This window comes from Mercenaria mercenaria, chromosome 2, assembly GCF_021730395.1.
Source record: "Mercenaria mercenaria strain notata chromosome 2, MADL_Memer_1, whole genome shotgun sequence".
NCBI lineage: Eukaryota > Metazoa > Mollusca > Bivalvia > Venerida > Veneridae > Mercenaria > Mercenaria mercenaria.
Genome location: NC_069362.1, coordinates 13927462 through 13954034, shown reverse-complemented (window position 1 = coordinate 13954034; position 26573 = coordinate 13927462). Strand labels below are relative to the sequence as shown.

Sequence of the window (26573 nt, the reverse complement as noted above, 5' to 3'; positions counted from 1 at the left end):
TAGTAAGACCCCAATTTGCTACTCTAAGCCTTATTTCAGGCACCGTGGACCACAAATCTCCAAAATGTATTTGTGTGTCCCTTAGTTTAGTTTACTAAGTTATGTTACTAACATCAACAGTACAATATCTGAAGATCCTTTAAATGGGCAAAACCAGTTGAGTTATCTCATTTCATATGACAGAATTTGATAGAAATAAATGTGTAAAAATATTTGACAGTATTTTGATTCATCTTACTTTCCGCTAAAGATTCGAAAATGGCTTTTAAATAATTGAGGTAATGAGGGAACAAGAAAAATAGAAATTTTTTGCCAAGTCGATTTAATGTAAATGTCCAAAGGTGTTCTTGTTGGGTTTTAGTGTCACATGAACACAATTTGTTCCTTGTGGCATTTTTTTCAACATTTGATGGTGGACGAAGAGAACAGATGCCCCTCGGGGCATTATTCCATCATGAAGCCCAAACCTGGATAGAACCAACCACGTTAAGTAAGGCAGCTGGATGACTTCCACACATGAAGAATTATACAACCAAAGTGAGGATTTGAGGGGCAAACAATTCAAAATCATGGACCTTAACTATCTGACCACAGAGGCCCCTAAAGGTGTGATAAAAGAAGCATTAATTTAAGTCTCCATTATATAACTTCCTACGCTTGTTTCAAATTGTTTTTGGCCATTTTTCAACAGTATTTCAGTTACGTAACTGTGGGCAGTTAACCTAACGTGTTACTGGATTCTGTACCAGAACGAACCTGTTCTTCGCAAATAACTGCCAAAAAAATAATGTTCTCCAAAATGAAATGATGTGCAAAAATTTTCAGTTGTGTCCATTCAAAATGTGGCCAGATGTAATACAGGCAGACTTTCATGTCCACACTGCCGTTTTAAAGGAATCTTCATTACCAGCACAATGTTTGAGATGATATGCAAATACAACTTTCAGCAATTCTGCTTCAAGGTCATGTTATGGGAAGTGTTCAAACTCCTCATTTTACTCGGTCTTAAAGTTAATGGTCATTCATTGCAATCAAAAGTCAAATAACAGTTGACAGTAATTTATAGTTCAGCTCTATAATCCCTTGAATATTCTTTTTTCAATCATCGACACCAATGTTCCCAGCAATCCTGATGTACATTGCAAAACTTGCAGGATTTGAAGGTCAAGGTTGTCCAGTAAAAGAAGTAATTATTTAGGTAGGATATCCTGTCCCCTGCTTATACTGAAGGATTTTTTTTATAAAATATGCAACTACGAGATGATATGTCAAGTGCAACTTTCAGCCTAGCAGGTCCAATGTCCATGATACACAAGCAAGAGTTCGGAATTGGTAAAAAATTTCCATGTTGGCATATCAGTACAGGCTTTCTTGATTAAACAGAGTAAAATCAAATATAGTCAAACTGGTCAAAACATCTTTGTTTTTGAACAATGAAATGTCTGGTTATTTCACTGATGTAAACAAGATACATAGAAAGGTAACTATGTTCATGACTTTATCTGCTAGTTTTTACATGATAAACAATATTCTATTTTTTTTTTGTTAGCTAGAGCTTCTTTGTATGGGTTGTACTTTTGAGATAATTAATTGTTAGGAAGAACTTTATACTTTGTAAGACTGTATTCTGTTCTTTCAGGACATCGACTTTAAATGAAGAAGTGAGAAAATCACTCTTCAATAAAAAATCTTTAAAAATCTTAAAATTGTTGGTATATAAAAATGGAACTCAAAATATAGAAAAATATAAAGCTTTTTATTCCAGGTAAGTGCAACAAGCAACATTCAAAAATATTTCAGAAAAGAAAATCACTGACAAAAGTAAATGGAATGCAATGACTAATTAGTAGATATGTATCCACAGGACACTGGTGCCCTCACTTCCCGACACTGTAAGGTCATAATATTATGTTACTCTTTGACAATGCAAGACAAAGTAAACTTCCACATTACCTTTGGCTAGGGTGTTAGCCTTAGGAGACAGGGGGAAAAGGATACTACAAAACATCATCAAGAAACACTGCAATAAAGACGTATAAGCATGATTCAAATTCCTTTATATGTAGCTGGGCCTCAACTCTGGTTTGACAAAACAAAATTCCAGGAGCACAACTTCACATGCCCAACAACATTTCTTTAATGTTTCATGACCCTAGGTCAAACACAATTTGAAATACGTGCAACACAAACTTTCAAGTCCTTCAAGTCATAATTCTTGGTCTGGCTGAGCTGGCCCCGTGTTCACAAAACATTTTCAGTCTCGGCTGAGTTTGATAATGAAATTTTAAAGCTAAATTTAAAGTTAATAACTATTTTCAAATGACCTTTCAGTATTGATGGTCAGTCTAAATTGGAATTAAGTCTTGAAGCTTTAGTAAAATTGTTATTGAAATTTCAAACTCAAACTCAGCTGAGACCGAAAAATGTTTTGTGAACACGGGGCCTGGACAAGTTCACATGCTGAAAAACATTCCTATAATGTTTCATGACACTATGCCAAATACCGTTTGAAATACATGTCAAACAAACTTTATGTCCTATGCATATTTTTGCCTATGTCAAGGGCCACAACTCTGGTATGACTGAATGAAATCACAAACAAAACCCCAGTGGCACAGCTTGACATGCTGAATAACAATCCTATGACTCTTAAGACTTAAGTAAAATATTTTTTAGCTATACACAACACAAATCAGATATATGGACGGACGGACAGACAGAATAAAGAAGGCAAATAATCCAAGTGTCCCTGCTCCAAATAATTTGGATGGGTGGGGGCACAAAAAAAAACTAACACTTAATTGAAAAAAAATACATACAAAACATCAGCAATGGCACAATGAATTTAAGATATGTATATATACAAAAATTGTCAAAAATATAAAAAGAAAAGGAAAATGTAAAACAAAAGACCAATAATGGATTTGTAGGTTAGGCAACTCTGTCTCTGCCTTCTAAATCTTATAAAATCATAAGAAGTTTAGTGGTGCATGGCACTGCATGCTCCCAAGGAAAACCTTCATTATAAATACATTTATCACAAACTGAGAAGCATTTAGTAAAGTTTATACAATGTCATTTTAGCGCAATTGTTACAAAAGCTGGAAGCTTATTCAAATCACTTGGGTCACCTTCCTGGGAAAACCCAAAACTGGTGTCGTATGGAGGTTCATAGTCATAATACCAATTTGGGTTTAACCTATAATCTTCCAGTTGGGTGTCTGTCTCCACCGCTAGATCAATGATCACACAAATCAAACCTAAAGTTAAGAAAACTTAAGGATATGTAATATTGTCAACCCTGATTCAAATAAATTAATGAAAAGTAAAATATTCACATCCTAGGTATGTATTTTTATCAGAAATGGCAAATATGTCTTGCATATACCCTTAGTTTCTGATGCAATTTTCATACAGCATACTGGAACAAGGGCAAATCTGTTGTAACAAACTGAAACAGATGCATTTAATTCTGGAAAATCAGCTTTTCTTGTCAATTAAACAAAATACTATTATATATTACATTATAAAACAAAATATTATTTCACCCTAGAACTGTTGTTCATTCATACAATATACTGTGAAATCATTTAATCAGTTTCAGTTTATTGGCAAATCAGCATTTATACAATGCCTTTGGCCATTTTAACGGCATGAAATTTCGGTAAAGAAATTAATTTGAGTTGCCACTTTCAATACTGTATGTAGGACTGATCCAAAACTTTCTTTCACTTCTTATTTTAAAGGGTTAAATTTAAAAGTGTGTATCATCAGTCTGAACTGTTTGGTATATTGCCCTGTACATCTAGCATTAATAAGGTTAATAAATATTCAAAATATTTTATATTCAGACAGATCTAACAGAATTATACAATGAAAATATGGATTCTTTACTTTCATTAAAAAAAATAAAAAACAAGAGCTGTCTCCATAGGATGACACATGCCCCCGATGGCACTTTGAATGAATAGTTATGGCCGATGTTAGAGTTTAGGACCTTTGACCTACGGAGCTGGGTCTTGCGCGCGACACGTCGTCTTACTGTGTCACACATTCATGCGTAGTTATTTTAAAATCCAAGCATGAATGACAAAGATATGGACCGGACACGCCCATCAATGTACTATCATGAAAAATGACCTTTAACGTCTAAGTGTGACCTTGACCTTTGAGCTACAGACCTGGGTCTTGCGCGTGACACGTCGTCTTACTGTGGTACACATTCATGCCAAGTTATTTGAAAATCCATCCATCGATGACAAAGATATGGACCGGACACGCCCATCAATGCACTATCCTTTAATGTCTAAGTGTGACCTTGACCTTTGAGCTACGGACCTGGGTCTTGCGCGCGACACGTCGTCTTACTGTGGTACACATTCATGCCAAGTTATTTGAAAATCCATCCATCGATGACAAAGATATGGACCGGACACGAAAATTGCGGACAGACTGACAGACCGACAGACTGACAGACGGTTCAAAAACTATATGCCTCCCTTTGGGGGCATAAAAATACACAAACCGTAATACTTAAATGTAAAAACTAAAATATACACTAATTCACATTTTTGACAGACTAAAACCTTGACATGAAATTCACCCACTAAATAAAAGATACAAGTTACCATAACATATACAAAAACATTTATGATAAATGGAATGCTAGAATTTACACTTAAATAAACATCACATGCCTTTCAAGCAATGAAAACATACACATAAACAAGAACTGTCCGTAAGACAGCGCGCTCAACTTTTCTCAGTGCTTGACTCTGAATCAGAGCTTTGCCAGTAAAAAAATTCCAAGTTAAAAAGGGACATAACTCTATCAAAATTCAAATCAGAGTTATGGGAATTGTGTCTCCTGGTGTAGACTTTGATACTAAATAACTATGTTGAGTTTAAAGTCAAAAGCTTTAATAGTAACAGAGATATTTGACTTTATCAAAAATTTTAACAAAAAATTCTAAGTTAAAAAGGGGCATAATTCTGTCAAAATTTAAATCAGAGTTATGTGGATTGTTTCTCCTGGTGCAGACTTTGATGGTAAATAAGTATTTTAAGTTTCAAGTCAAAAGCTTTGATAGTAACAGAGATATTTGACTTTATCAAAAACTTGAACCAAAATTCCAAGTTAAAAAGAGGCATAATTCTATCAAAATTCAAATCAGAGTTATGGGAATTGTGTCTCCTGGTGTAGACTTTAACAGGAAATAACTATTTTAAGTTTCAAGTCAATAGCTTTGATAGCAACAGAGATATCTGACTTTATCAAAAATTTTAACAAAAAATTCTCAGGTAAAAAGGGGCATAATTCTATCAAAATTCAAATCAAGTGTTATGGGGATTGTTTCTCCTGGTGTAGACTTTGATAGTAAATAATATTTTAAGTTTAAAGTCAATAGCTTTGATAGTAACAAAGATATTTGAATTTATCAAAACTTTAACCAACGGCAAGCCGACGCCAACACTGACGTCGACGCCGGGGCGAGTGCAATAGCTCTACATTTTCTTCGAAAAGTCGGGCTAAAAAAGGGAACAAAGTAAAATCTCCTGATTACAAAACAGATCTTGCTTAACAGTGGAAGCTGCAATTGCAGTCATGTTTAAATATGTTTATGTAAAGAATCTGCTTATAAACTAAAATCATCTGTCACATCAGTGCCAGAACAGGTTAACTGCTTCCATATGTCAATGTAGTAAGTGACTTTTTGCACTAAGGTGAGGATATGTAATAAGTGAGTTTGAAAATTAGTATTTACATCAGCATTTAACTGTTTATATTTAACACTGTCAATGAATTGTTTGTTTGTTTGTTTGTTTTGGGTTTAACGCTGTTTTTCAACAGTATTTCAGTCATATAACGGCGGGCAGTTAACCTAACCAGTGTTCCTGGATTCTGTACCAGTACAAACCTGTTCTCCCCAAGTAACTGCCAACTTCCCCACATGAATTATCAGAGGTGGAGGACTAATGATTTCAGACACAATGTTGTTTATCAAATAGTCACGGAGAACATACGCCCCGCCCGAGGATCGAACTCGCGACCCCGCGATCCGTAGACCAACGCTCTTACCTACTGAGCTAAGTGGGCGGGCTACACTGTCAATGAGCATTTGATGATGTGCTACATGTAGTAATCATAAACATTTTATTGTGTATAACCGCTTTAACAAGATTATTACAGAGTTACACTGTCCATAAGTTTTGTCCCAGTACATAATATACATTCCATCACAAAACTTATACACACAATTAAAAAATATCACATATGCTTGAAAAGCAAGTATATAACATATATTTCACAACAAAACATACATGTTAACATGGTCAAAAAAAAATTCAATTTGATTTAACTTGGTTTAAGAAAGTAAAACACGTTGTTAAACAAGTGTAAATGAAAAGAAATGTAACAAAACACAATAAAGACTAACATTAACAATGCTATTTATAATGCTGATAAAGAGGAATAGTTTATCATTCCAATCCTTTAATTACTCTATTAGAAAACCTTTTGTGGTTTAGAAAAAAAAACTTGTGGAAAAAATCCACTGCTTTATGGAGCTGCTTACACAAGTTCCAAAAAATCTAATGCAAGTTCTGCCAAATCTGACTAAGGTATTGCCTTATCTGTGACACAAGTTCTGACAAATCAGGTAAGTTATGACAAATATGTGAGCACAAGTTCCACCAAATCTGACACAAGTTCTGCAAAGTCTGTCACAAGTTCTTCCAAATCTGTGACACAAATTCAGTCATATCTGTGACACATCTTCTGTCATAACCGAGACACAAGTTCTGCCAAATCTGTGACACAAGTTCTACCAAATATGTGACAAAGGGTCTGCCAAATCTGACACAAGTTGTATAACACAGTAATACAAACACATCTGCATGAGCTTTAACATTTACTTCTTAAATAATTGTATTTTCTTCATTTTATGAACTCGATACTAGTGAACAAAATGTGCTCAGAACTATATTCGTTAACAGCCTTAAAATGTTCCACATAAACGTAAGTGTCACAGCTTTTAAAGGTGAGTCTGGAAACGTGTCACAGTGCCAGCATCTGACTGGCTATTTCTGAGACTTTTTTCAACTGACCAATGGCAATTTTCCATTGTGAGGCTGATGTGCAAACTCACAAAAAATAATTTTTTTGAAATATGGGCAAGAAAACATTATGCTTCAATGGTACAAAAACATCAACAGAATATCTTTGTACAACAAATTACAATGTATTTTAAATGATTCACTAGGACAATAATATCACATCCCTACAAACTAACATGCATGACATATACCATCAAAGCTTAGCTTTCATACTATACAGCAAACCACTGACAACCTACTCACTTTATCACAAATCAAACCCGAGTTAACAAAACTTTTGATTTCGTAATAGTCTTTTCTTTTCATTTTTTTTTACATGAGGTATTTAGAACTCTGTCAATATTTCAATATATCTAGTAGCTACATTTATAAATTATATAAAAAATATGATCCCTCCAGTTTCAGTTTAAATTTTGGCCACCAGTTACTGTCAAATAGTGACATTCAGGTTTTACAGCAGGGAAAATCATTAACACCCAGATAACATTCAGAATGATTCTGAATTTGTATAAGCAGGCTAAAACTCCCAATATGCCGCAAGCAATAATTGTGCACACTTTGTTCTTTATTGAAAATAAATACATGTCAATTCTTGTAGTAATACTCAGTAAATACAAAACTGAGCCTGAAGCAAAACTAGCTAAAGACTTGAAAAATATAAAAACAAAAAAAGAGAAAATAACAAGAAACAAGAGCTGTCAGTGGACAGCGCACTCGACTATTCTCAGTGCTTGATAGTATAATATAAGCAATGAGTAAAATTCTAACATTACAATAAGCATATTCTAAGTTGAAAAGGGGCCATAATTCAGTCAAAATGCTTAATAGAGTTGCCTCCTCCTTTTTACAGACTGGGGTCATGATGGTTAGCAAGTAAGCAAAATATGAAAGCAATATCTCAATGGACTTTGAAAATATTTGGGGTGGTACGCAAACTTTAACATTTATTCGAAGTCGAAAAGGGGCCATAATTCAGTCAAAATGCTTAATAGAGTTACCTCCTCCTTTTTACAGACTGGAGTCATGATGGTAAACAAGTATGCAAAATATGAAAGCAATATCTCAATGGACTTTGAAAATATTTGGGGTGGTACGCAAACTTTAACATTTATTCTAAGTCGAAAAGGGGCCATAATCCAGTCAAAATGCTTGATAGAGTTACCTCCTCCTTTTTACAGACTGGGGTCATGATGGTAAACAAGTATGCAAAATATGAAAGCAATATCTCAACGGACTTTGAAAATATTTGGGGTGGTACGCAAACTTTAACAGTTATTCTAAGTCGAAAAGGGGCCATAATCCAGTCAAAATACTTGATAGAGTTACCTCCTCCTTTTTACAGACTGGGGTCATGATGGTAAACAAGTATGCAAAATATGAAAGCAATATCTCCATGGACTTTGAAAATATTTGGGGTGGTACGCAAACTTTAACATTTGTGTGACACTCAAGCTCACGCCGACGCCGGGGCGAGTAGGATAGCTCCCCTATTCTTTGAATAGTCGAGCTAAAAATGAAACAACAAGTCACAACATCAAATTTCTACAAAAAATCAAACAACCCAACAAGCTATTAAAGGTGGAAGAAACCAAAGGATTTCTGTATTTTGTATAATCACAAACGAAGCTGCTAAATACTGCTGACTGTCGTTAAAACACTGATCACTCAAAATCTCATTGGGACTAGCAATATGCTTGAATTATTCAAGCTACCAAACACAGAGATTGTAAGGTTACTCCTTATCATTATATGATGTCCAAATTAAACTGAAAGATGGGCAAGCTCATTATTATAATAGATCTATAGCAGGGTAAGGGTTAATGGCCTGGGTCCACAAAAATGGCTTAAGTCTGCCCTAGAGCTCTAGCCAGCCATGCTTGAGCAAGTGGTGCTTCTGTGCACAGGCATTCGGCACACTTGTACATATAATAAATGGGTGCTGGATTTATTTTTGGGTTGATGTTTTTTTTTCTATCATATATAGCATCATTACTGATTGAACAAATGTGCCGAAAGCCTTTCCTTATGTGCACAAAACAATTAACAAAAACAATGCTGAAATAAAGCATTCTCCTTTGGCAATTTGCAAGTAGAATTGGCACTTTATATATATATATATATTTACAGGTATCTTATAGAAAACAGTTTCATCATTATGACTATCCGTAGACATTTTTGTCTTTGGTTCCAAAATATTGACTCCATCTTTGCTGTGACATTGGCAAAAATGTTTTCTCTCTTAATGCTGGACTATTGATTCCAGACATCTTCATGGAAGTTTCTGCTTTCACAGGCACTTGCTGAAAGGTTCCATCTAACAGCCCCTTTTCTAGACTAACCTTTTGTACAACAAGTTCAGCTGTCATTCCCTGGTGACAATACTCCTGATCATACAACATGGTTACGGTAGATGTGACACTTATGTAATCAAGGTTACCATCACCATCCACATCACCTATTATACCTATAAGCAAATTTACATAATGGTAAGTAATTTATTTTAAATGTCATACTGTTCAATAAAGACCATTTTTGAATAAAGGAAAGACTACAGCTGTTAAACCTGCCTTGAGCTCACCATTTTCTCTCTTAAGAGCTGTTCATAACAGCTGTTTCTTGCATACCAGATGGGGATTTCCGGTATTTTTACCGGTGCTGGAAAAATCCATCTTACACCCCGGGGTGTAAGATGACTCTTGTGCTTTAAATGAGGTATTACGAACTACATATATGTAGAAGATTTATGTAGTCATTTATATTTTATTTCGAAAAACGGAATAAAAATCCAATACCTTGACAGTTCCTCTTTGTTCCTGATAGTATATTTCTCGATTCAAAACAGGTTATTTTATAAAATATTCATAACGTTACGCTGGAACTGATAAAACAAAACCGGAACTAAACATTGTTATTTGTCTTTTGAAACGTCATGACGTCTTTTCTGTTTACGGACGTTGATTTCCCGCGCTTTGTTTAAATACGCTTCTATAAGAAATAGTTCTAAAAAGAAAGCCGTTCGGCTGATTTTATTTTTATTATTATATCTTGATATCGGTATGCAAGAAAAAGATTCTGTCACTGGTTATAGGTGCAGATGGGAATATCCGGCTCTCAGGTAACTGTTTAGGGCGTAAACTCATTAGGAACCTCGTTACTGCCTAAACAGTTACCCTCGAGGCCGGAAATTCCCATCTGCACCTACAACCAGTGAAAGAATCTTATAATATTTTGGCTGTTTTGAGGGACTGGTTCATTTTTTTCTATTTTAAAAGGGCAGTCTATATAGAAAAGATTAACTGTATTATAAATGAAACCTTTATATGGTTGAAAGTGCCAAAATAGAAAATTTTGCCTCTTTTAAGGGCAGTAACTGTAAAACCCAAATGGAATCTAGATCGTTTTTTTTGAAAAGAATCAAGATCTTACTGTGACTTAAGTTGTGTTTAAGTGTGGTAAAAATTGAATGTAAAATGTCACTTCTGTCATGTTCACAAGGTAAAAATTAAATTTTTTTGACACTTTCTGGGGTTAATCAGGAACCGTAACTCCGGAACCTATGATTGGATCTGACAGATTCATCATAGAATCCAAGATCTATTGTTACAGACGGATGAGGGACAGACGAGGGACAACAGACGAAGGGTGATCATCAATCCATATGATAGTGTTGGAGTTATTGCCTGAACAAATGTGTTAGGAGTAAATTTAATAAAGGAAGATAATTAAAAATTTAAGTAAAAAGTGTAGTGGTTCTTGTACAGTCCATTTCCCTTATTGTTCTCTATCTTTGTTTGCAGTCTGAATAAATTCCTATCAAAAGTTCTTCTTGTTTAAGAGTTATGGCTTTGACAACTAAATTTATAGAGATAATTAAAAAAAGTAAGCAAGGCAGAGTTATGCTACTTATATAATGCACTTCCTGTCAATATCCTCTGTCACTGTGTGCAAATTTAGCAATTTGAAATTCCCTGTATAGTTTCAAAGTTATGGACCACACAAGGTGTCCACATATGCTCAGACATACAGAGTGATTACAAAAGGGCTTCTACCAAAAAGTGGGGCAGTAATAATAATTATACAGTAAACCTCACTTATAAGGAACTCGGATATAAAGAACATTCGGTTATAAGGAACAGTTTTCAATTCCCCTATCTAATTCATTCTTTATTTAATGTAAAAATCCTCAGTTATAGAGAACTCGGTTATAAGGAACACTCAGTTATAAGGAACACTTTTTCCAGTCCCAATGTAAGAAAATCAATGGATAATCCCTCGGTTATAGCGAACAGACATAAAGAATAAAAGTGTTAAAAACTGGAAATAAACAGGAAAATCGCCTGTGACTAAGATTAACGTCGGCACATTCACGCGCAAAAACACAAATTATTTCATTTCCATGATCTATAGTTGTTAATTAACTCCGTTAATTGACGGATACAATAAAAAGAAAATACATGAAATCATCATTAATATTTACCAATTACTACACGACTGAGTAGTATGCTTCAGTCACGTTTGATTAAGATAGTATTGTGTATTTACGTAATATAATCAACACTCGACAAACCAGGTTTGATTTATTGATCTTGTTCAAATAATTTGGTTTTAACACGCGGCGTCCTTACAAGTTTTGAATTTGCCGCTAGTCGCAATAATTGGATTAAATGGTAACTGAAATTAGAATGTTTGCAGGACAGTCACTGGACTTTATTGTGAGGTTTCCGAATTAATTAAACAATAATTTACTTACATTGTTTTCAAAATGGGTTCAATACGAAATGCATTTTTTTGTATATTCCCTTGGCTGATATCGTTTGGTCATTTTAAGTATACAATTGTCTTGTGCAAGGTAAAAATTAAAAACAAGAGGACCATGATGGTCCTGAATCGCTCACCTCTTCCCACATGACCCAGTTTTGAGTATGACGTCGTTTTTTCTATTATTTGATATAGTGACTCAGTTTTGAACTTGACCCAGATATTATCAAGATAAAAATTCTGACCAATTTTCATGAAGATCCATTGAAAAATATAGTCTCTAGAGAGGTCACAAGGTTTTTCTATTATTTGACCTATTGACCTAGTTTTCGAAGGTACGTGACCCTGTTTTAAACTTTACCTAGATATCATCAAGGTGAACATTCTCATTAATTTTCATGAAGATCTCATGAAAAATATGGCCTCTAGAGAGGTCACAAGGTTTTTCTATTTTTATACCTACTGGCCTAGTTTTTGACCGCACGTGACCCAGTTTCGAAACTGACCTAGATATCATCAAGGTGAACATTCAGAACAATTTTCATGAAGATCCATTGAAAAATATGGGCTCTAGAGAGGTCAAAAGATTTTAATAATTTTAGACCTACTGACCTAGTTTTTGACCGCAGTTGACCCAGTTTCAAACTTGACCTAGATATCATCAAGATGAACATTCATACCAACTTTCATACAAATCCCATGAAAAGTATGGCTTTAGAGAGGTCACAAGGCTTTTTTATTATTTGACCTACTGACCTAGTTTTTTAAGGCATGTGACCCAGTTTCAAACTTGACCTAGATATCATCAAGGTGAAAATTCTGACCAATTTTTATGGAGATCCATTCACAAGTATGGCCTCTAGAGAGGTCACAACGTTTTTCTATTTTTAGACCTACTGACCTAGTTTTTGATCGCACATGACCCTGTTTCGAACTTGACCTAGATATCATCAAGATGAACATTCAGAACAATTTTCATACAAATCCCATGAAAAATATGGCCTTTAGAGAGGTCACAAGGTTTTTCTATTATTTGACCTACTGACCTAGTTTTTGATGGCACGTGACCCAGTTTCGAACTTGACCTAGATATCATCAAGATGAACATTCAGACCAACTTTCATACAGATCCCATGAAAAATATGGCCTCTAGAGCGGTCACAAGGTTTTTCTATTATTTGACCTACTGACCTAGTTTTTGATGGCATGTGACCCACTTTCAAACTTGACCTAGATATTTTCAAGGTGAACATTCAGAACAATTTTCAGGAAGATCCATTGAAAAATATGGCCTCTAGAGAGGTCACGAGATTTTTCTATTTTTAGACCTACTGACCTAGTTTTTGACCGCATGTGACCCAGTTTCGAACTTGACCTAGATATCATCAAGATGAACATTCAGACCAACTTTCATACAGATCCAATGAAAAATATGGCCTTTAGAGAGGTCTCAAGGTTTTTCTATTATTTGACCTACTGACATAGTTTTTGACGGCACGTGACCCAGTTTCAAACTTGACCTAGATATCATCAAGGTGAACGTTCTGACCAATTTTCATGAAGATCTTGTGAAATATATGGCCTCTAGAGAGGTCACAAGGTTTTTCTATTTTTAGACCTACTGACCTAGTTTTTGATGGCACGTGATCTAGTTTCGAACTTGACCTAGATATCATCAAGATGAACATTCTGACCAACTTTCATAAAGATCCCATGAAAAATGTGACCTCTAGAGTGGTCACAAGCAAAAGTTTACGGACGCATGCACGGACGGACGACGGACACCGCGCGATCACAAAAGCTCACCTTGTCACTTTGTGACAGGTGAGCTATAAAGGAACAGACATACGCAACTTTCTCACATAAAGATTCATTTCGACGCTGAGTGTGAACACATAGCCCTTTTTAAATGTCAGACAAATAGTGTTCGCTATACAAACCTCGGTTACAAGGAACTAGTTTGCTATATGGATATAAGGAACCTCTGTTATAAAGAACAATTATTAGAGGTCCCAAGCTGTTCCTTATAAGCGAGGTTTACTGTAATGGGTTTATTTCATTTGACAGAGTATAAAACAGTACCTGAGCTCATATTATCTGGTTCTTCAACAGTACACATCTTCCTCTTCGTGTCTTCCCTCTTCATTCTGTCTTTATGATTGGGAGACCCTTCTCTGCCACTGTTCATGTCAGCACTGTCTGTATCTACTGGTCCATCACCATGATCTGTGTATTCATTATCACCATCATCTGAGTTGTTATCATCATCATTATGGTTATCACCAGTGAGGTCATTGTAATCATCATTCTCACTGACATTATCATGATTTGTGAGGTCATCATCATCACCATCATTATGGTCTTTACTATCATATTGGTCTTCATCATCATTATGGTTACCATCACTGTGGTCACCATCATCATTATTATCAGTGTGGACATCAGTATCATCATCATACTCACTGGACAAGCTGTTTAGCTCGTTCTCTTGGTTACCAGGATTCCCATCATGTATCAACGATGTCAAGTCACCACTTTCTGGTTTATCACTACATTTAGGATTGGCATCTACAAAAATATGACATATAAGTACTGTCGCACAGGAAACCTTAGAAATTGCAGTTATAAGACTTGAATCAAATTTTTAATATGCAATTAAAATGCTATCCTTTATTATTAAAGAAAGACTTTGATGAAAGACTTATAAAACTGTCTCCTCTCTATAGTAAATGGATCATTATTTTTCCATACAGTAATTTCACTTTTTTTCTAAGATCTCAAAAGACTGGATGGAGTGTTTATGCATACATTTTGTATAGTTGTGTTCTGTGATACCCACAACAAAACATTTTTCATTCTTCAATACTCACATTTCAAGAGTTTAAGAATAAAGTAATTCATTACAAATACAAAAGTAGAATTCTAATACCATATGTATGTTTCTTTGCTGGGATGTCTAGAATTTTCACAGGGTTCTTCACTGAGTTCCTGTCTATCACAAACACCTCCCCCTTGTACGACGACAAATCATCACCACAATTAAAGCCACTGTAAAACTTCTTCTTGCGCCACTCAACTGAAAACATTGAAACTCACTGCTTGAAATGGAGCATTCATTTCAAACAAGCTTTTTTTTAAACATTTCAGCCTGTAGGTCGTTATCAAAATAAGAGTATCTCCAATTGCTGGGTGGGGGGGGGGGGGGGGGGGGGGGGGGGGGGTGCAACGTAGATTGTTCCAGCCTGCACATGGTATCATCACCACTGCCTATACTCCAAGATGTAATATGCACATCTTCTCATTACCACCTACCTACATCCTAAATTTGAAGTAAATACCTTGAATGGTTAATGAGTTATGCTTCGGACACTAAATATGGACAGATTTGACCTTTGACATCAAATTGTGACCTTAACCTTAAACCTACAGACCAGTTTCATATTCTATGCATATTGTCTCATCAAAACCTACTTACAGGCCAAGTTTGAAGTCAATACATACCTTGAATGGTTAATAAGTTATGCTTTTGACATAAAATATGACGGACGAATGCACATGCCATCACATATACGTATAAAAATATTTTTAGTCAGTTTCTATCAATGATCCTAAGCTTATCTTATTTGTATTTTCTACTTTCTCTAAATCAAATTGAGAAGTTCAACACCTGACATGCTAAATTTAAAGATTCCATATCAATAATCTAAGTTACAAAATTAATCTAAGATACTAATATTAAATAAAATATCTATCAAAAATTCCTTCACGTGATGTTTGGACACAGAAGTGTGTGCCCTTCGAGTATTGGTACTTTAACATTTACAGTTGAACTTCAATGGCTCGAACTCGGATCTTTCGAACACCCGGGATCGCTCGAACTCGTCGCCCGGTCCCGAATTTATTCCTTCTTTATTCTATATAGTTCTACCTCGGATCGCTCGAACTTCGATAATTCGAACTCTCGAACTCATTTGGTGGTCCCCTCGGCTTAATTTCAGTGATAATTACACATATTCAGTCGAACAGACAATTTTTGCCGGGATGGCTTGTGTTTACAAAGTTTTTCACACTTCTGCCTGACATTCGCCAAGCTTCCCCTTTAACCGGCACGTGCGTAATTTTCACACGCTTTCGTAATTAGCGTCGGTATGCGACAACCAAATTAAACAAAGTGACTTTCGTTCACTGCAATGCTTTAAAGGGCTTCGATTTATTCGAATAAAATTATTTAAAATGATTGAGCAATGTATATACTACGTCTGCCTTTATTTTTTTTGCTTAAAAACGGGAGATCTGACGTTTACTTTCATACTGCTTTAGCATGGCTGAACAACTTAGTAAAGGATTCGGATACGGGGGGAGAGCTAAGTCGGCTACTGGAAAGCAATATATTTGATAATATTTGTACTGGGCTATGATTCAAAAAGGTTTGTTATTCATGTTATTCATGACTTTCTATTTGACGCTGTCTTCACCAAAATTCTTATAATTATATTAGTGTTTTATCTGTGTTTTATTTTCGTATCTATGTCATGTTTGAAAACAAATAATAAAGCATATTTCAGCGTTCTTTTTTTATTTATCATCATATCATACACACATTTAGTTACAATATGACAATATATTACGATGTAAGGTTTGTAACACATCATGCCCTCGAATTCCCAAATTCAAAACGGCCGCCTTTGGATGGCTCGCACAACGGAAAACTCGAACTAATTTCCACGGGACCCTCGAATTCGAGCCATCGAAGTTCGACTGTAGAACATTTAGACTGAACCATGAAAAAGACCTTGACCTTTGAGTCTGGGGTCTATATCTAGCAAGGGATATTTTGCTTTGTATAAAAGTGAATTAGGACCAGACAAGAAAAACTACAGTACCACAGATTTTTGACCTTTTCTTGTTACCTGGGACTTGTATCGGGTATGTGACATTGTCTTCTTATGCTGAATGTTTGTTATCTGAATGTATTTGATTTAAACAAAAGATACAGATTGGACAAGAAAAATGAGATAAAAAACTTTGGCCTTTTCCCCTTTCTCCTCATTGTTAAGTTAATAAATTTTGTTATGTACTACACAAATAAACATCGCGGGCATAAAATGAATTTCATAGATTGGCAGCCAGTCTTTTTGTTTGCACTCAGATAAAAAATAGATAAATACAAAAAATTCTCATAAATATTTTTCTTTTTCTTAAGTAAAATATGTAAAATAGCAAAGTCAAACCTGGTGGTAGCCGTGAGACAGGTGGTTCATCATTGTGGCGCTTCTGTCTCCCTCCCTGTAAAAAGTAACATATCAAATGTATCAGGCAACTTAGATTTCAAGGGAATTATTTGGTTTTAAACCGTACCCTGCTAAATCTCTATAATGAAGTTGTACATCTTTCAATTTGGACACTACCATAAACTGTTTAAAGGATGTGCAGGCTGATCAAGATCTACACAAAGGCAGAATTAATCGGATCCTGTTCAGCATGATTAGGGTTTAATAGAACAGATTACTTTTGCCTATATACCTGTCACATATCTAGGAATGAGTCAAGTTAGTTTTAGAACTTGATATTGGCAATGAATGTTATCTAACTTCAAACAATATCTTCCATTTGGGTTTTTAAAAAAATAACATTATTCTCTGAACTTACAGTATTGTTTAATCTGACAAGCCCCATCTTTGTCATTTTAAACTTTGAGTCACGCCCTTGAACTTTGAACAGGAATGCATCGTGATATGCCAGACTTGTAGCTATACTAAGACTTGAACTCATCTGCATGAATCCTGACTGCAGGGTCCACAGTATACTGCCATCAACACCACTGATCACATATACCTGGAAATGATACCTATCTATAGTTCAAAACAGTAGGATATAACATGTGTGATGTTTGTATTTTCTAAATTATTTGCTAATTTTTCTTGCATTTAAATGTTCACAATTACATTTTATTGAAAAATATACCAAAATACAAAGAAAAATATCTTTCATCAATCAAATAGATTACATTTTGAAAAATAAAACAAAGAAATATTAAACATTTAGAATATTAAAAACTTTAACCACAAGACTGTGTCCTTAAATTCACTGTGCAATAATTCAGGCAGACCATTACCTTTCAGTTCATTCACATCTTTCCATACATCCCAATCTGTTATTACAATCTTATTCACATTTTATTCTACAAGTTCATTCACAAGCAAACTTACATTCTGCAAGCTTATTCATGGTTCTTACAGAATGTCCAAGACAAAATTCGAAGACTTTGCAAGTACATTTTTGTCCTTTTGAAGTACTATGTTCTTGAAACCACATCCTGAAATCTTAGTCCAACTACTTTTATCAAACACTTCCAAAACAGTGTTATCATAGAAATTGTGCTCTTTGTAAAATATGATAAAATACTGTCTACTTATGTGCACTACTGATGAATACCGAATCAACAGGTGATTGGATATCATCATTTTCTTTCACATCATTTCATTTTTTCTAAGGTTTATAAATTCATTCTTTCAACAAAACAAGGTGATGACAGAGTCCAGGGAGTTTAAGGGGAAATTCAAGCCCTGTTTTTTTTGTTGTTTTTTTCCAAAATTCAAGCACTTGTTCAGTTTTTTCCACAGTTTTAATCATTTTCGAGGAGTTTTCAAGGACATGCATTGAATTAAAAAACAAAAAGTTTCAAGGTGCAAACCCTGTTTTTCGCATACAAGTTCATGCAAGCACACTCTCATCTTTTTCTGTAAGTTCATTCCCATACAAGTTTATTCGCATCTTTTTCTGTGACACCTTCTCTTCCCAATCTTTTTTTTTACAACTTTAAAACTTTTCAACTATGTGCACTAAAAACGAATGTTTTAGCATTTAGGTGATTTGAATTTAATACATAGCACAAATAACCATGGTAGTGTAACATGCTACAATGTCTTACATTCACGCTTTCATATGTCATCCACACACCCTGGTTCCATGTTACCATAAAGTCAACATAACTGTCATCATTGAAATAACCTGGTGCTGGTGTCCTGTAGAAAAAAAATGTCAAGAAGCACTATGTATATGGTAAAGAAAGTTTTTAAACTGCTATTCAAAATCGTTCATCATTTAATGCGTCAGCAAAAGTTCATATGGAGGCTTTTCTTACCATTAGCTAATCGCCTATTGAACTGAAAAAACAAGAGCTCCACCAAGTGGGCAATATACGCCTGAAGGGTTATATCAGAGGATGGGAGCAAAATTTAACAAGAGGGCCATGAAGGCCCTGTATCCCTCACCTGACCTACTGACCTAAAGATCATTAAGATATGGTCATAAATGTAGCCTCTAAAGTGTTAACTAGCTTTTCCTTTGGTTTGACCTGGTGATCTAGTTTTTGAACCCACATGACCCAGATTAAAACTTGACCTAAAGGTCATTAAGATTAAGATCCTGATTAAGTTTCATGAAGATACAGTCATAAATGTGGCCTCTAGAGTGTTAACAAGCTTTTCCTTTGATTTGACCTAGTGATCTAGTTTTTGACCCCACCTGACCCAGATTTGAACTTGACCTATAGATAGTCAAGATTAACATTCTGACCAAGTTTCATTAAGATATGGTCATAAATGTGGCCGCTACATTGTTAACAAGCTCTTCCTCTGATTTGACCTGGTGACCTAGTTTTTAACCCATGATGACCCAATATCGTATTCATCCAAGATTTTATTGAGGGTAACATTCTGACCAAGTTTCATTAAGATTGGGCCAAAATTGTGACCTCTACAGTGATAACAAGCTTTTCCTCTGATTTGACATGATGACCTAGCTTTTGACCACACCTAATCCAGATCTGAACTTGACCTACGGATCATCAAGATTAACATTCTGACCAAGTTGCATTAAGATATGGTCATAAATGTGACCTCTAGTGTTTACTAGCTTTTCCTTTGATTTGACCTGGTGACCTAGTTTTTGACCCTACATGACCCAGAATCAAACTGGACCTTGAGATCATCAAGATTAACATTCTGACCAAGTTTCATGAAGATACAGTCATAAATGTGACCTCTCCAGTGTTAACAAACTTTTCCTTTGATTTGACCTGGTGACCTAGTTTTTGACCCCAGATGACCCAATATTAAACTCAGCCAATATTTCATTGACGGTAACATTCTGACCAGGTTTCATTAAGATTGGGCCAAACTTGTGACCTCTAGAGTGTTAACAAGCTTTTCTTTTGATCTGACCTGGTGACCTAGTTTTTGATCCCAGATGACCCAATATTGAACTTGTCCAAGATTTTATTGAGAGTAACATTCTGACTAAATTTCATTAAGACTGGGCCAAAATTGTGACCTCTAGAGTGTAAACAAGCTTTTCCTTTGACTTGACCTGGTGACCTAGTTTTTGACCCATGATGACTTAATATCAAATTCATCCAAGATTTTATTGAGGGTAATATTCTGACCAAGTTTCATTAAGATTTGGCTAAAACTGTGACATCTAGAGTGTTAACAAGCTTTTCCTTTGATTGGACCTGGTGACCTAGTTTTTGACCCCAGATGACCCGATATCGAACTCGTCCAAGATTTTATTGAGGGTAACATTCTGACCAAGTTTCATTAAGATAAGGTCAAAATTGTGACCTCTAGAGTGTTAACAGTCAAATTGTTGACTACGGACAAACGGACGGACGGACGACGGACACAGGGCGATCACAAAAGCTCACCTTGAGCACTTTGTGCTCAGGTGAGCTAAAAACTTGACTGCTGAAGCCCAAAAGACAGGAACAACAAAGGGAAGAAATTCAAAAAAAAATCTTAAGACCACCAAAAAATCCTTACCAGGTATAGATATGTCAAAATACATCTAAAAATTTGAGGTACCATCCATGTTGTACCACAGAAAAGTGGTTTCAGTTTTTTCCCTACGACCAATAATAAACAAGAGGGTCATGATGACCCTGGATCGCTCACCTGAGTAATATGCGCTACATGTTTCAAATGTCAAACTGATGATTTTTAGAAAATTTTTGGAAGATTTTCCGATGTACAATCAAGTAACCCCTGGGGCGGGGCCAATTTTACCCCGGGGTCATGATTTGAACAAAGTTTGTAGAAGTCTACCAGGCAATGTTACATATCAAATATCTAAGATCTAGGCCTTCTGGTTTATTTTTAGCAAATTTAAGAAGATTTCCCTATGTACAATCAAGTAACCCCTGGGGCTGGGTCAATTTGACCCTGGGGGGGGGGGGGGGGGTGTCAAGATTTGAACAATTTTGTAGAGGTCCACTAGGCAATTCTCCATGTCAAATATCTAAGCTCTAGGCCTTCTGGTTTATTTTTAGAAAATTTTTGAAGATTTTCCTATATAAAATCAAGTGACCCCTTGGGTGGGGTCAATTTTGACCCCAGAGGTCATGATTTGAACAAATGTTGTAGAGGTCCAATAGGCAATGCTACATGTGAAATATCTAAGCTCTAGGTCTTCTGGTTTACTTTTAGAAATTTTTTGAAGATTTTCCATTGTAAAATCAAGTGACCCCTAGGGCGGGGTAAATTTTGACCCCGGGGTTACTATTTGAACAACTTTAGTAGAGGTCCACTAGGCAATGCTACATGTCAAATATCTAAGCTCTAGGGCTTCTGGTTTTTGAGAAGAAGATTTTTTAAGATTTTCCTATGTAAAATCAAGTGACCCCTGGGGCGGGGTCAATTTTGACCCCAGGGTCATGATTTGAATAGATTTGGTAGAAGTCCACTAGGCAATGCTTCACTATAAATATCTAAGCTCTAGGGCTTCTGGTTTTTGAGAAGAAGATTTAAAAAGTTTTTCCTTTTGGTTGCCATGGCAACCAGAGTTCTGCATGGAATTCAATTCTTTGAATAATTTTGAAAGGGAGCAACCCAAGGATCATTCCAGTGAAGTTTGGTGTAATTCTGCCCAGTGGTTTTCAAGAAGAAGATTTTTTTACAAATTGTTGATGCACGACACACATCAAGCGGTCACAATAGCTCACTCCTTGACAGGTGAGCTAAAAACCTTACAAAATAAGCTATTTATAGTAACATAAAAGGGAAGTAATAAAAAAATATATTGTAAGTGAACAAAAAAGGGATCTGCCAAATAAAAACAAGAACACCGCAATGCAGAGTAATATACATATGAAACTAAGTCATATGACCTTAGACCCCAAAGAGTGACCTTGACCGTGAAGCAAACCATCTGAAACATGCGCTCTGCACGCCGTCTCGATGTGGTATGCAGCTGTTCCAAGTTTCTTTGAAATCCTTCAAGCAGTTCAAGAGTTACAGAGCGGATACGAAATAAACTCATATGTCCTTTGACCCTCAAGTGTGACCTTGACCTTGAAGCAAGTCATCTGAAACATCGCAGCAGTCAGCACATCGTCTTGATGTGGTAAACATTAGTGTCAAGTTTCTTTGAAATCCTTCAAGGGGTTCAAGAGTTACAGAGCGGACAGGAAATTGCTAACAGACGGGCAGACAGACGGACACCGGGGCTATAACATAATATGTCCCTTCTGGCATATTAAAATGGTGAGTCGAATTTTTTAGAAAATCATTAAAATGTATAATTGCTATGAAATCATTCAATTTTTTGGAGTACAAAAAGTTTACTGTTTTGGCCAAAATGGCTTTCTGGGCAATATATATATATACAGTCGAAACTCGGTATCTCAAACTCGCTTACCTCAAAATTCCGCTTAAGTCGAAGAAATTTTCAATTCCCGTCAAATTTCCTTCTTTATATATGTAACTCAACTCCGGTTACGTCAAAATTTGACTTACCGAGACTCCGGATGTGTCGAAAGGGATTTTCAGTCCCGTCAGTAAAATTCAAGTGCATTGTAAACTCGGTAAGTCGAATTGAGGAAAAAAAGCGATAAAATTTCACACATCTTCTTGTGAATGTGGTTGGTTTTTAACACATGTCCATGTTATTGCCTAACCAGAGAGCCGCGATGCCGACATATCAAAGGTGCGGCGATAATCAAAGTGAAATGATGTCATACTTGTTTGCACGTGCCATTATTATAATTGTTAGATGTAAGCATTAGATTTCTTAATCAGCGGTCATTTGTTTTTGCGACGTTATGAAAATTGCTTTTCATTTAAACTAATGAATTAATTAGTTTGAACAGCTAGGATCTTTGATAAGGATTAATTAGAGGTAATCGCGATGTGAATGTATTAAAAATAACTTCTTGGGGGAATGTATCATTCATTCAAAATGTCAGATCGAAATGCTGCCAATCCTCCGGGAGAGAAACATGGTACAAAACGAAACTTGGTGTTTTTGCCACTGACCGTTCCAAGGCGGTGCCCCACTGTGTTCCTTTGTTTGTTCGTTTCGTCTTATGTGTTGGCTTTGTGTACGTGTGTGTTGTTCGTTTTGTCCTTATGTGTTGGCTTTGGGTGTGTGTGTGTGTGTATGCGTGTGTGGTGCACGCGTCTGCGTGCTGGGGGTTTCGTATTGAGGAGGCTACGTTTTTGGTGCGTGGCATTCCCTGTTTGATATTTTTCTTTGTTTTTTTGCTCAAAAACATTTGAGGTTAGTATCATTTTCATTTTTCAAAAAAGTGAAAACTTTAGTAAACACAAACTGTACAGAATCGTGTACGTGTATTGTGCCTAAAGAGTATACACAGCATCACGGAAACAGCGTTTATTTTTTATTAAAATTTCTCGTAACTAAACCAACTTTTTCCATAATTTCGTCCATACGTCCCTTCTCATAACTCGAATTTCGGTTATCTCGAAATAAAAGGCACGGTCCCTTGAAATTCGAGATATCGAGTTTTGACTGTATCTATAATAAGATTTTTACTGGTTTGTTGGGGTTAAATTTTGTGGAGCAACTCAACAAAAAAATGATACCCATAAGTCTCCATTCCAGAGAAATTTGCAGTCCAGATGAGGTGAAGATCGTCCCCACTGTACAGATTGTTAATCCCTTCAAATGAGGTCATCAGTATGTCCTTGACACCATTACTATCATAATCTACAACCACTGGGGGAACCATCACACCTTTCTCCTCACCTCTGCAATATTTAATATAAGTAAAAAGGAAATCTGCTGATGAAATTAGAACGTACATCTATTACAAGAGAAACATGATGGCTGTAAATCACTCAACTGGTTTTCAAATTAGTAACAACTGTGGCAGAGAGTGATCAAAAACATTTCTACCAATCACTTTTAACACTGGCCTGCAGATTCTGAGCTTTAAAAAGATAAAATAGCCCCCACGCCAAGCAGCCATTTTTGACAAATTAACCTCTAGGCTTTAACAATTTTAGTACCAGATCACCCAGGAATTATTTTGATATCAAAACAGACCGATTTCTTGTTATCAAAGAATGTCAAAAGTGCTTCAACAATTTTCAGAAACATTGTCTATGTGCATTACTTGTTTACAGCACTGACTCCGATAAAAGGGAAGAATTTTTTTTTTGTATAGTTGATATATAAAGATTGTTTTGTGTAACAACTATGCACTTTTCAAGCTAAGTCTTAGTAATTAAAGAGAAATGCATTTTTTGTTTATTAAATCATAAGATTTATTATATATCAACACAAAACACATTTTACTGGAAATGATTTTGATCAACTCCATGTGAATTTTACCTTCCAACAGGAAAGACTGGCGATTGTGAAATGTTTAAGAATACTATAATACTTAGCAAGAGATGTCCGTATGACAGTGCGCTCCACTTTTCGGCAATTTGACAGTAAAATGAATTTATGTCTCAATAAGAGACCTCTACTTTAAAAGGAAGATACACCAAGTCATTATCTTATATTGTACTAAAGTTATATCCAGGAAGCAAAGATTGCAAAAAAAACTTTAAGTATGAAAGAGGCATAATTCTGTCAAAAATACAATTAGAGTTATGGGCATTGTAACCACACATGCAGATGATGATTATATAGAAATATTTTTTATTTTTCAAGTCATTCTCTTTTAAAGTACCAAAGATATATCTATAAACAAAGCTTTTGAAAAAAATTAACATGAAAATAATTCCAAGTATATCAATTTGATGACCCTGACCTTAGGTATAATGGGCCCAGCCCCTGAAGTTACAGTAATATATAAGTAATAGTAACAACGACATGACAGAAAAACAAAGATTGTTGGAAAACTTTAACCTTAAAAATAACCTAAGTATAACACCTTGGTGACCTTAACCTTGGGTATAATGGGCCCAGCCCCTGCACATACTTTGTTTGTATGCTGGACAATGTTATGTGAACTTACAGTAAGATATAAGAAATAGTAACAATGATATGACAGAAAAACAAAGGTTGCCGAAAAACTTTAACCTTAAAAATAACCCAATTATAACACCTGGGTGACCTTGACCTTATGCATAATGAGCCCAGGCCCTGCACATATTTTGTTTGTATGCTGGACAATGTTTATGTGAAGTTACAGTAAGATATAAGCTATAGTAACAAAGATATGACAGAAAAACAAAGGTTGCCGAAAAACTTTAACCTTAAATATAACCCAAGTACATGTATAACACCTTGGTGACCTTGACCTTGGGCATAATGGGCCGAGGCCCTGCAAATACTTTGTTTGTATGCTGGACAATGTTTATGTGAAGTTACAGTAAGATATAAGAAATAGTAACAAAGATATGACAGAAAAACAAAGGTTGCCGAAAAACTTTAACCTTAAATATAACCGAAGTGTAACACCTTGGTGACCTTGACCTTGGGTATAATGGGCCCAGCCCCTGCACATACTTTGTTTGCATGCTGAACAATGTTAATGTGAAGTTACAAGGTTGCTGAAAAACTTTAACCAAGAAAGCTCATGCTGACGCCAATGCCGGGGCGAGTAGAATAGCACCCCTAATCTCTTAATAGTGAAGCTAAAAAAGTTACAGATATATGCATTTAATTCATAATCTTTTTCCACATCTGTAACCATATTTGTAGTTTCATAGGTCAAACTTTGAAAAATAAATCCTTTTTCATAACGTAAAATTTTACACAAAGATGGGGTATTGTATACTACAAGTGACAACAGAAATTAACAAGATGGTCATGATGACCCTGGATCACTCACCTGAGAAATATGATCTACATGTTTCAAATGTCGAACTGATGATTTTTAGAAATTTTTTTGGAAGATTTTCCGATGTACAATCAAGTAACCCCTGGGGCGGGGTCAATTTTACCCTGGAGGTCATGAGTTGAACAAAGTTTGTAGAAGTCTACTAGGCAATGTTACATATCAAATATCCAAGATCTAAGATCTAAGCCTTCTGGTTTATTTTTAGCAAATTTATGAAGATTTCCCTATGTACAATCAAGTAACCCCTGGGGCTGGGTCAATTTGACCCGGGGGTGGGGGGGGGGGGGGGGGGGGGGGTCAAGATTAGAACAAATTTTGTAGAGGTCCACTAGGCAATGCTACATGTCAAATATCTATGCTCTAGGCCTTCTGGTTTATTTTTAGAAATTTTGAAGATTTTTATATGTACAAACAAGTAACCCCATGGGGTGGGGCCAATTTGACCCTGGGGTCAAGATTTGAACAAACTATGTAGAAGTCTACTAGACAATGCTACGTGTCAAATATCTAAGATCTAGGCCTTCTGGTTTATTTTTAGAAAATTTTGAAGATTTTTCTATGTACAATCAAGTAACCCCATGGGGCGGGGTCAATTTGACCCTAA

General features: G+C 35.6%; 1 protein-coding gene across 1 annotated transcript in view; it reads right to left on the bottom strand.

The window, feature by feature from the left end:
- Window positions 1-1735: 1735 nt before the first annotated feature.
- The window catches only part of LOC123563244 (uncharacterized), a 48591-nt gene continuing 23753 nt past the window's right edge, over window positions 1736-26573 (bottom strand). Inside the window, exons 8-14 of the mRNA XM_045355932.2 lie at window positions 23757-23921; window positions 18806-18899; window positions 17524-17709; window positions 17106-17160; window positions 14804-14950; window positions 13957-14442; window positions 1736-9580 (exon numbers count right to left, since the gene is read on the bottom strand). Coding sequence (XP_045211867.2) covers window positions 9276-9580; window positions 13957-14442; window positions 14804-14950; window positions 17106-17160; window positions 17524-17709; window positions 18806-18899; window positions 23757-23921 — 1438 coding nt within the window. The 3' untranslated portion in view covers window positions 1736-9275. The remainder of the gene's footprint in view (window positions 9581-13956; window positions 14443-14803; window positions 14951-17105; window positions 17161-17523; window positions 17710-18805; window positions 18900-23756; window positions 23922-26573) is intronic.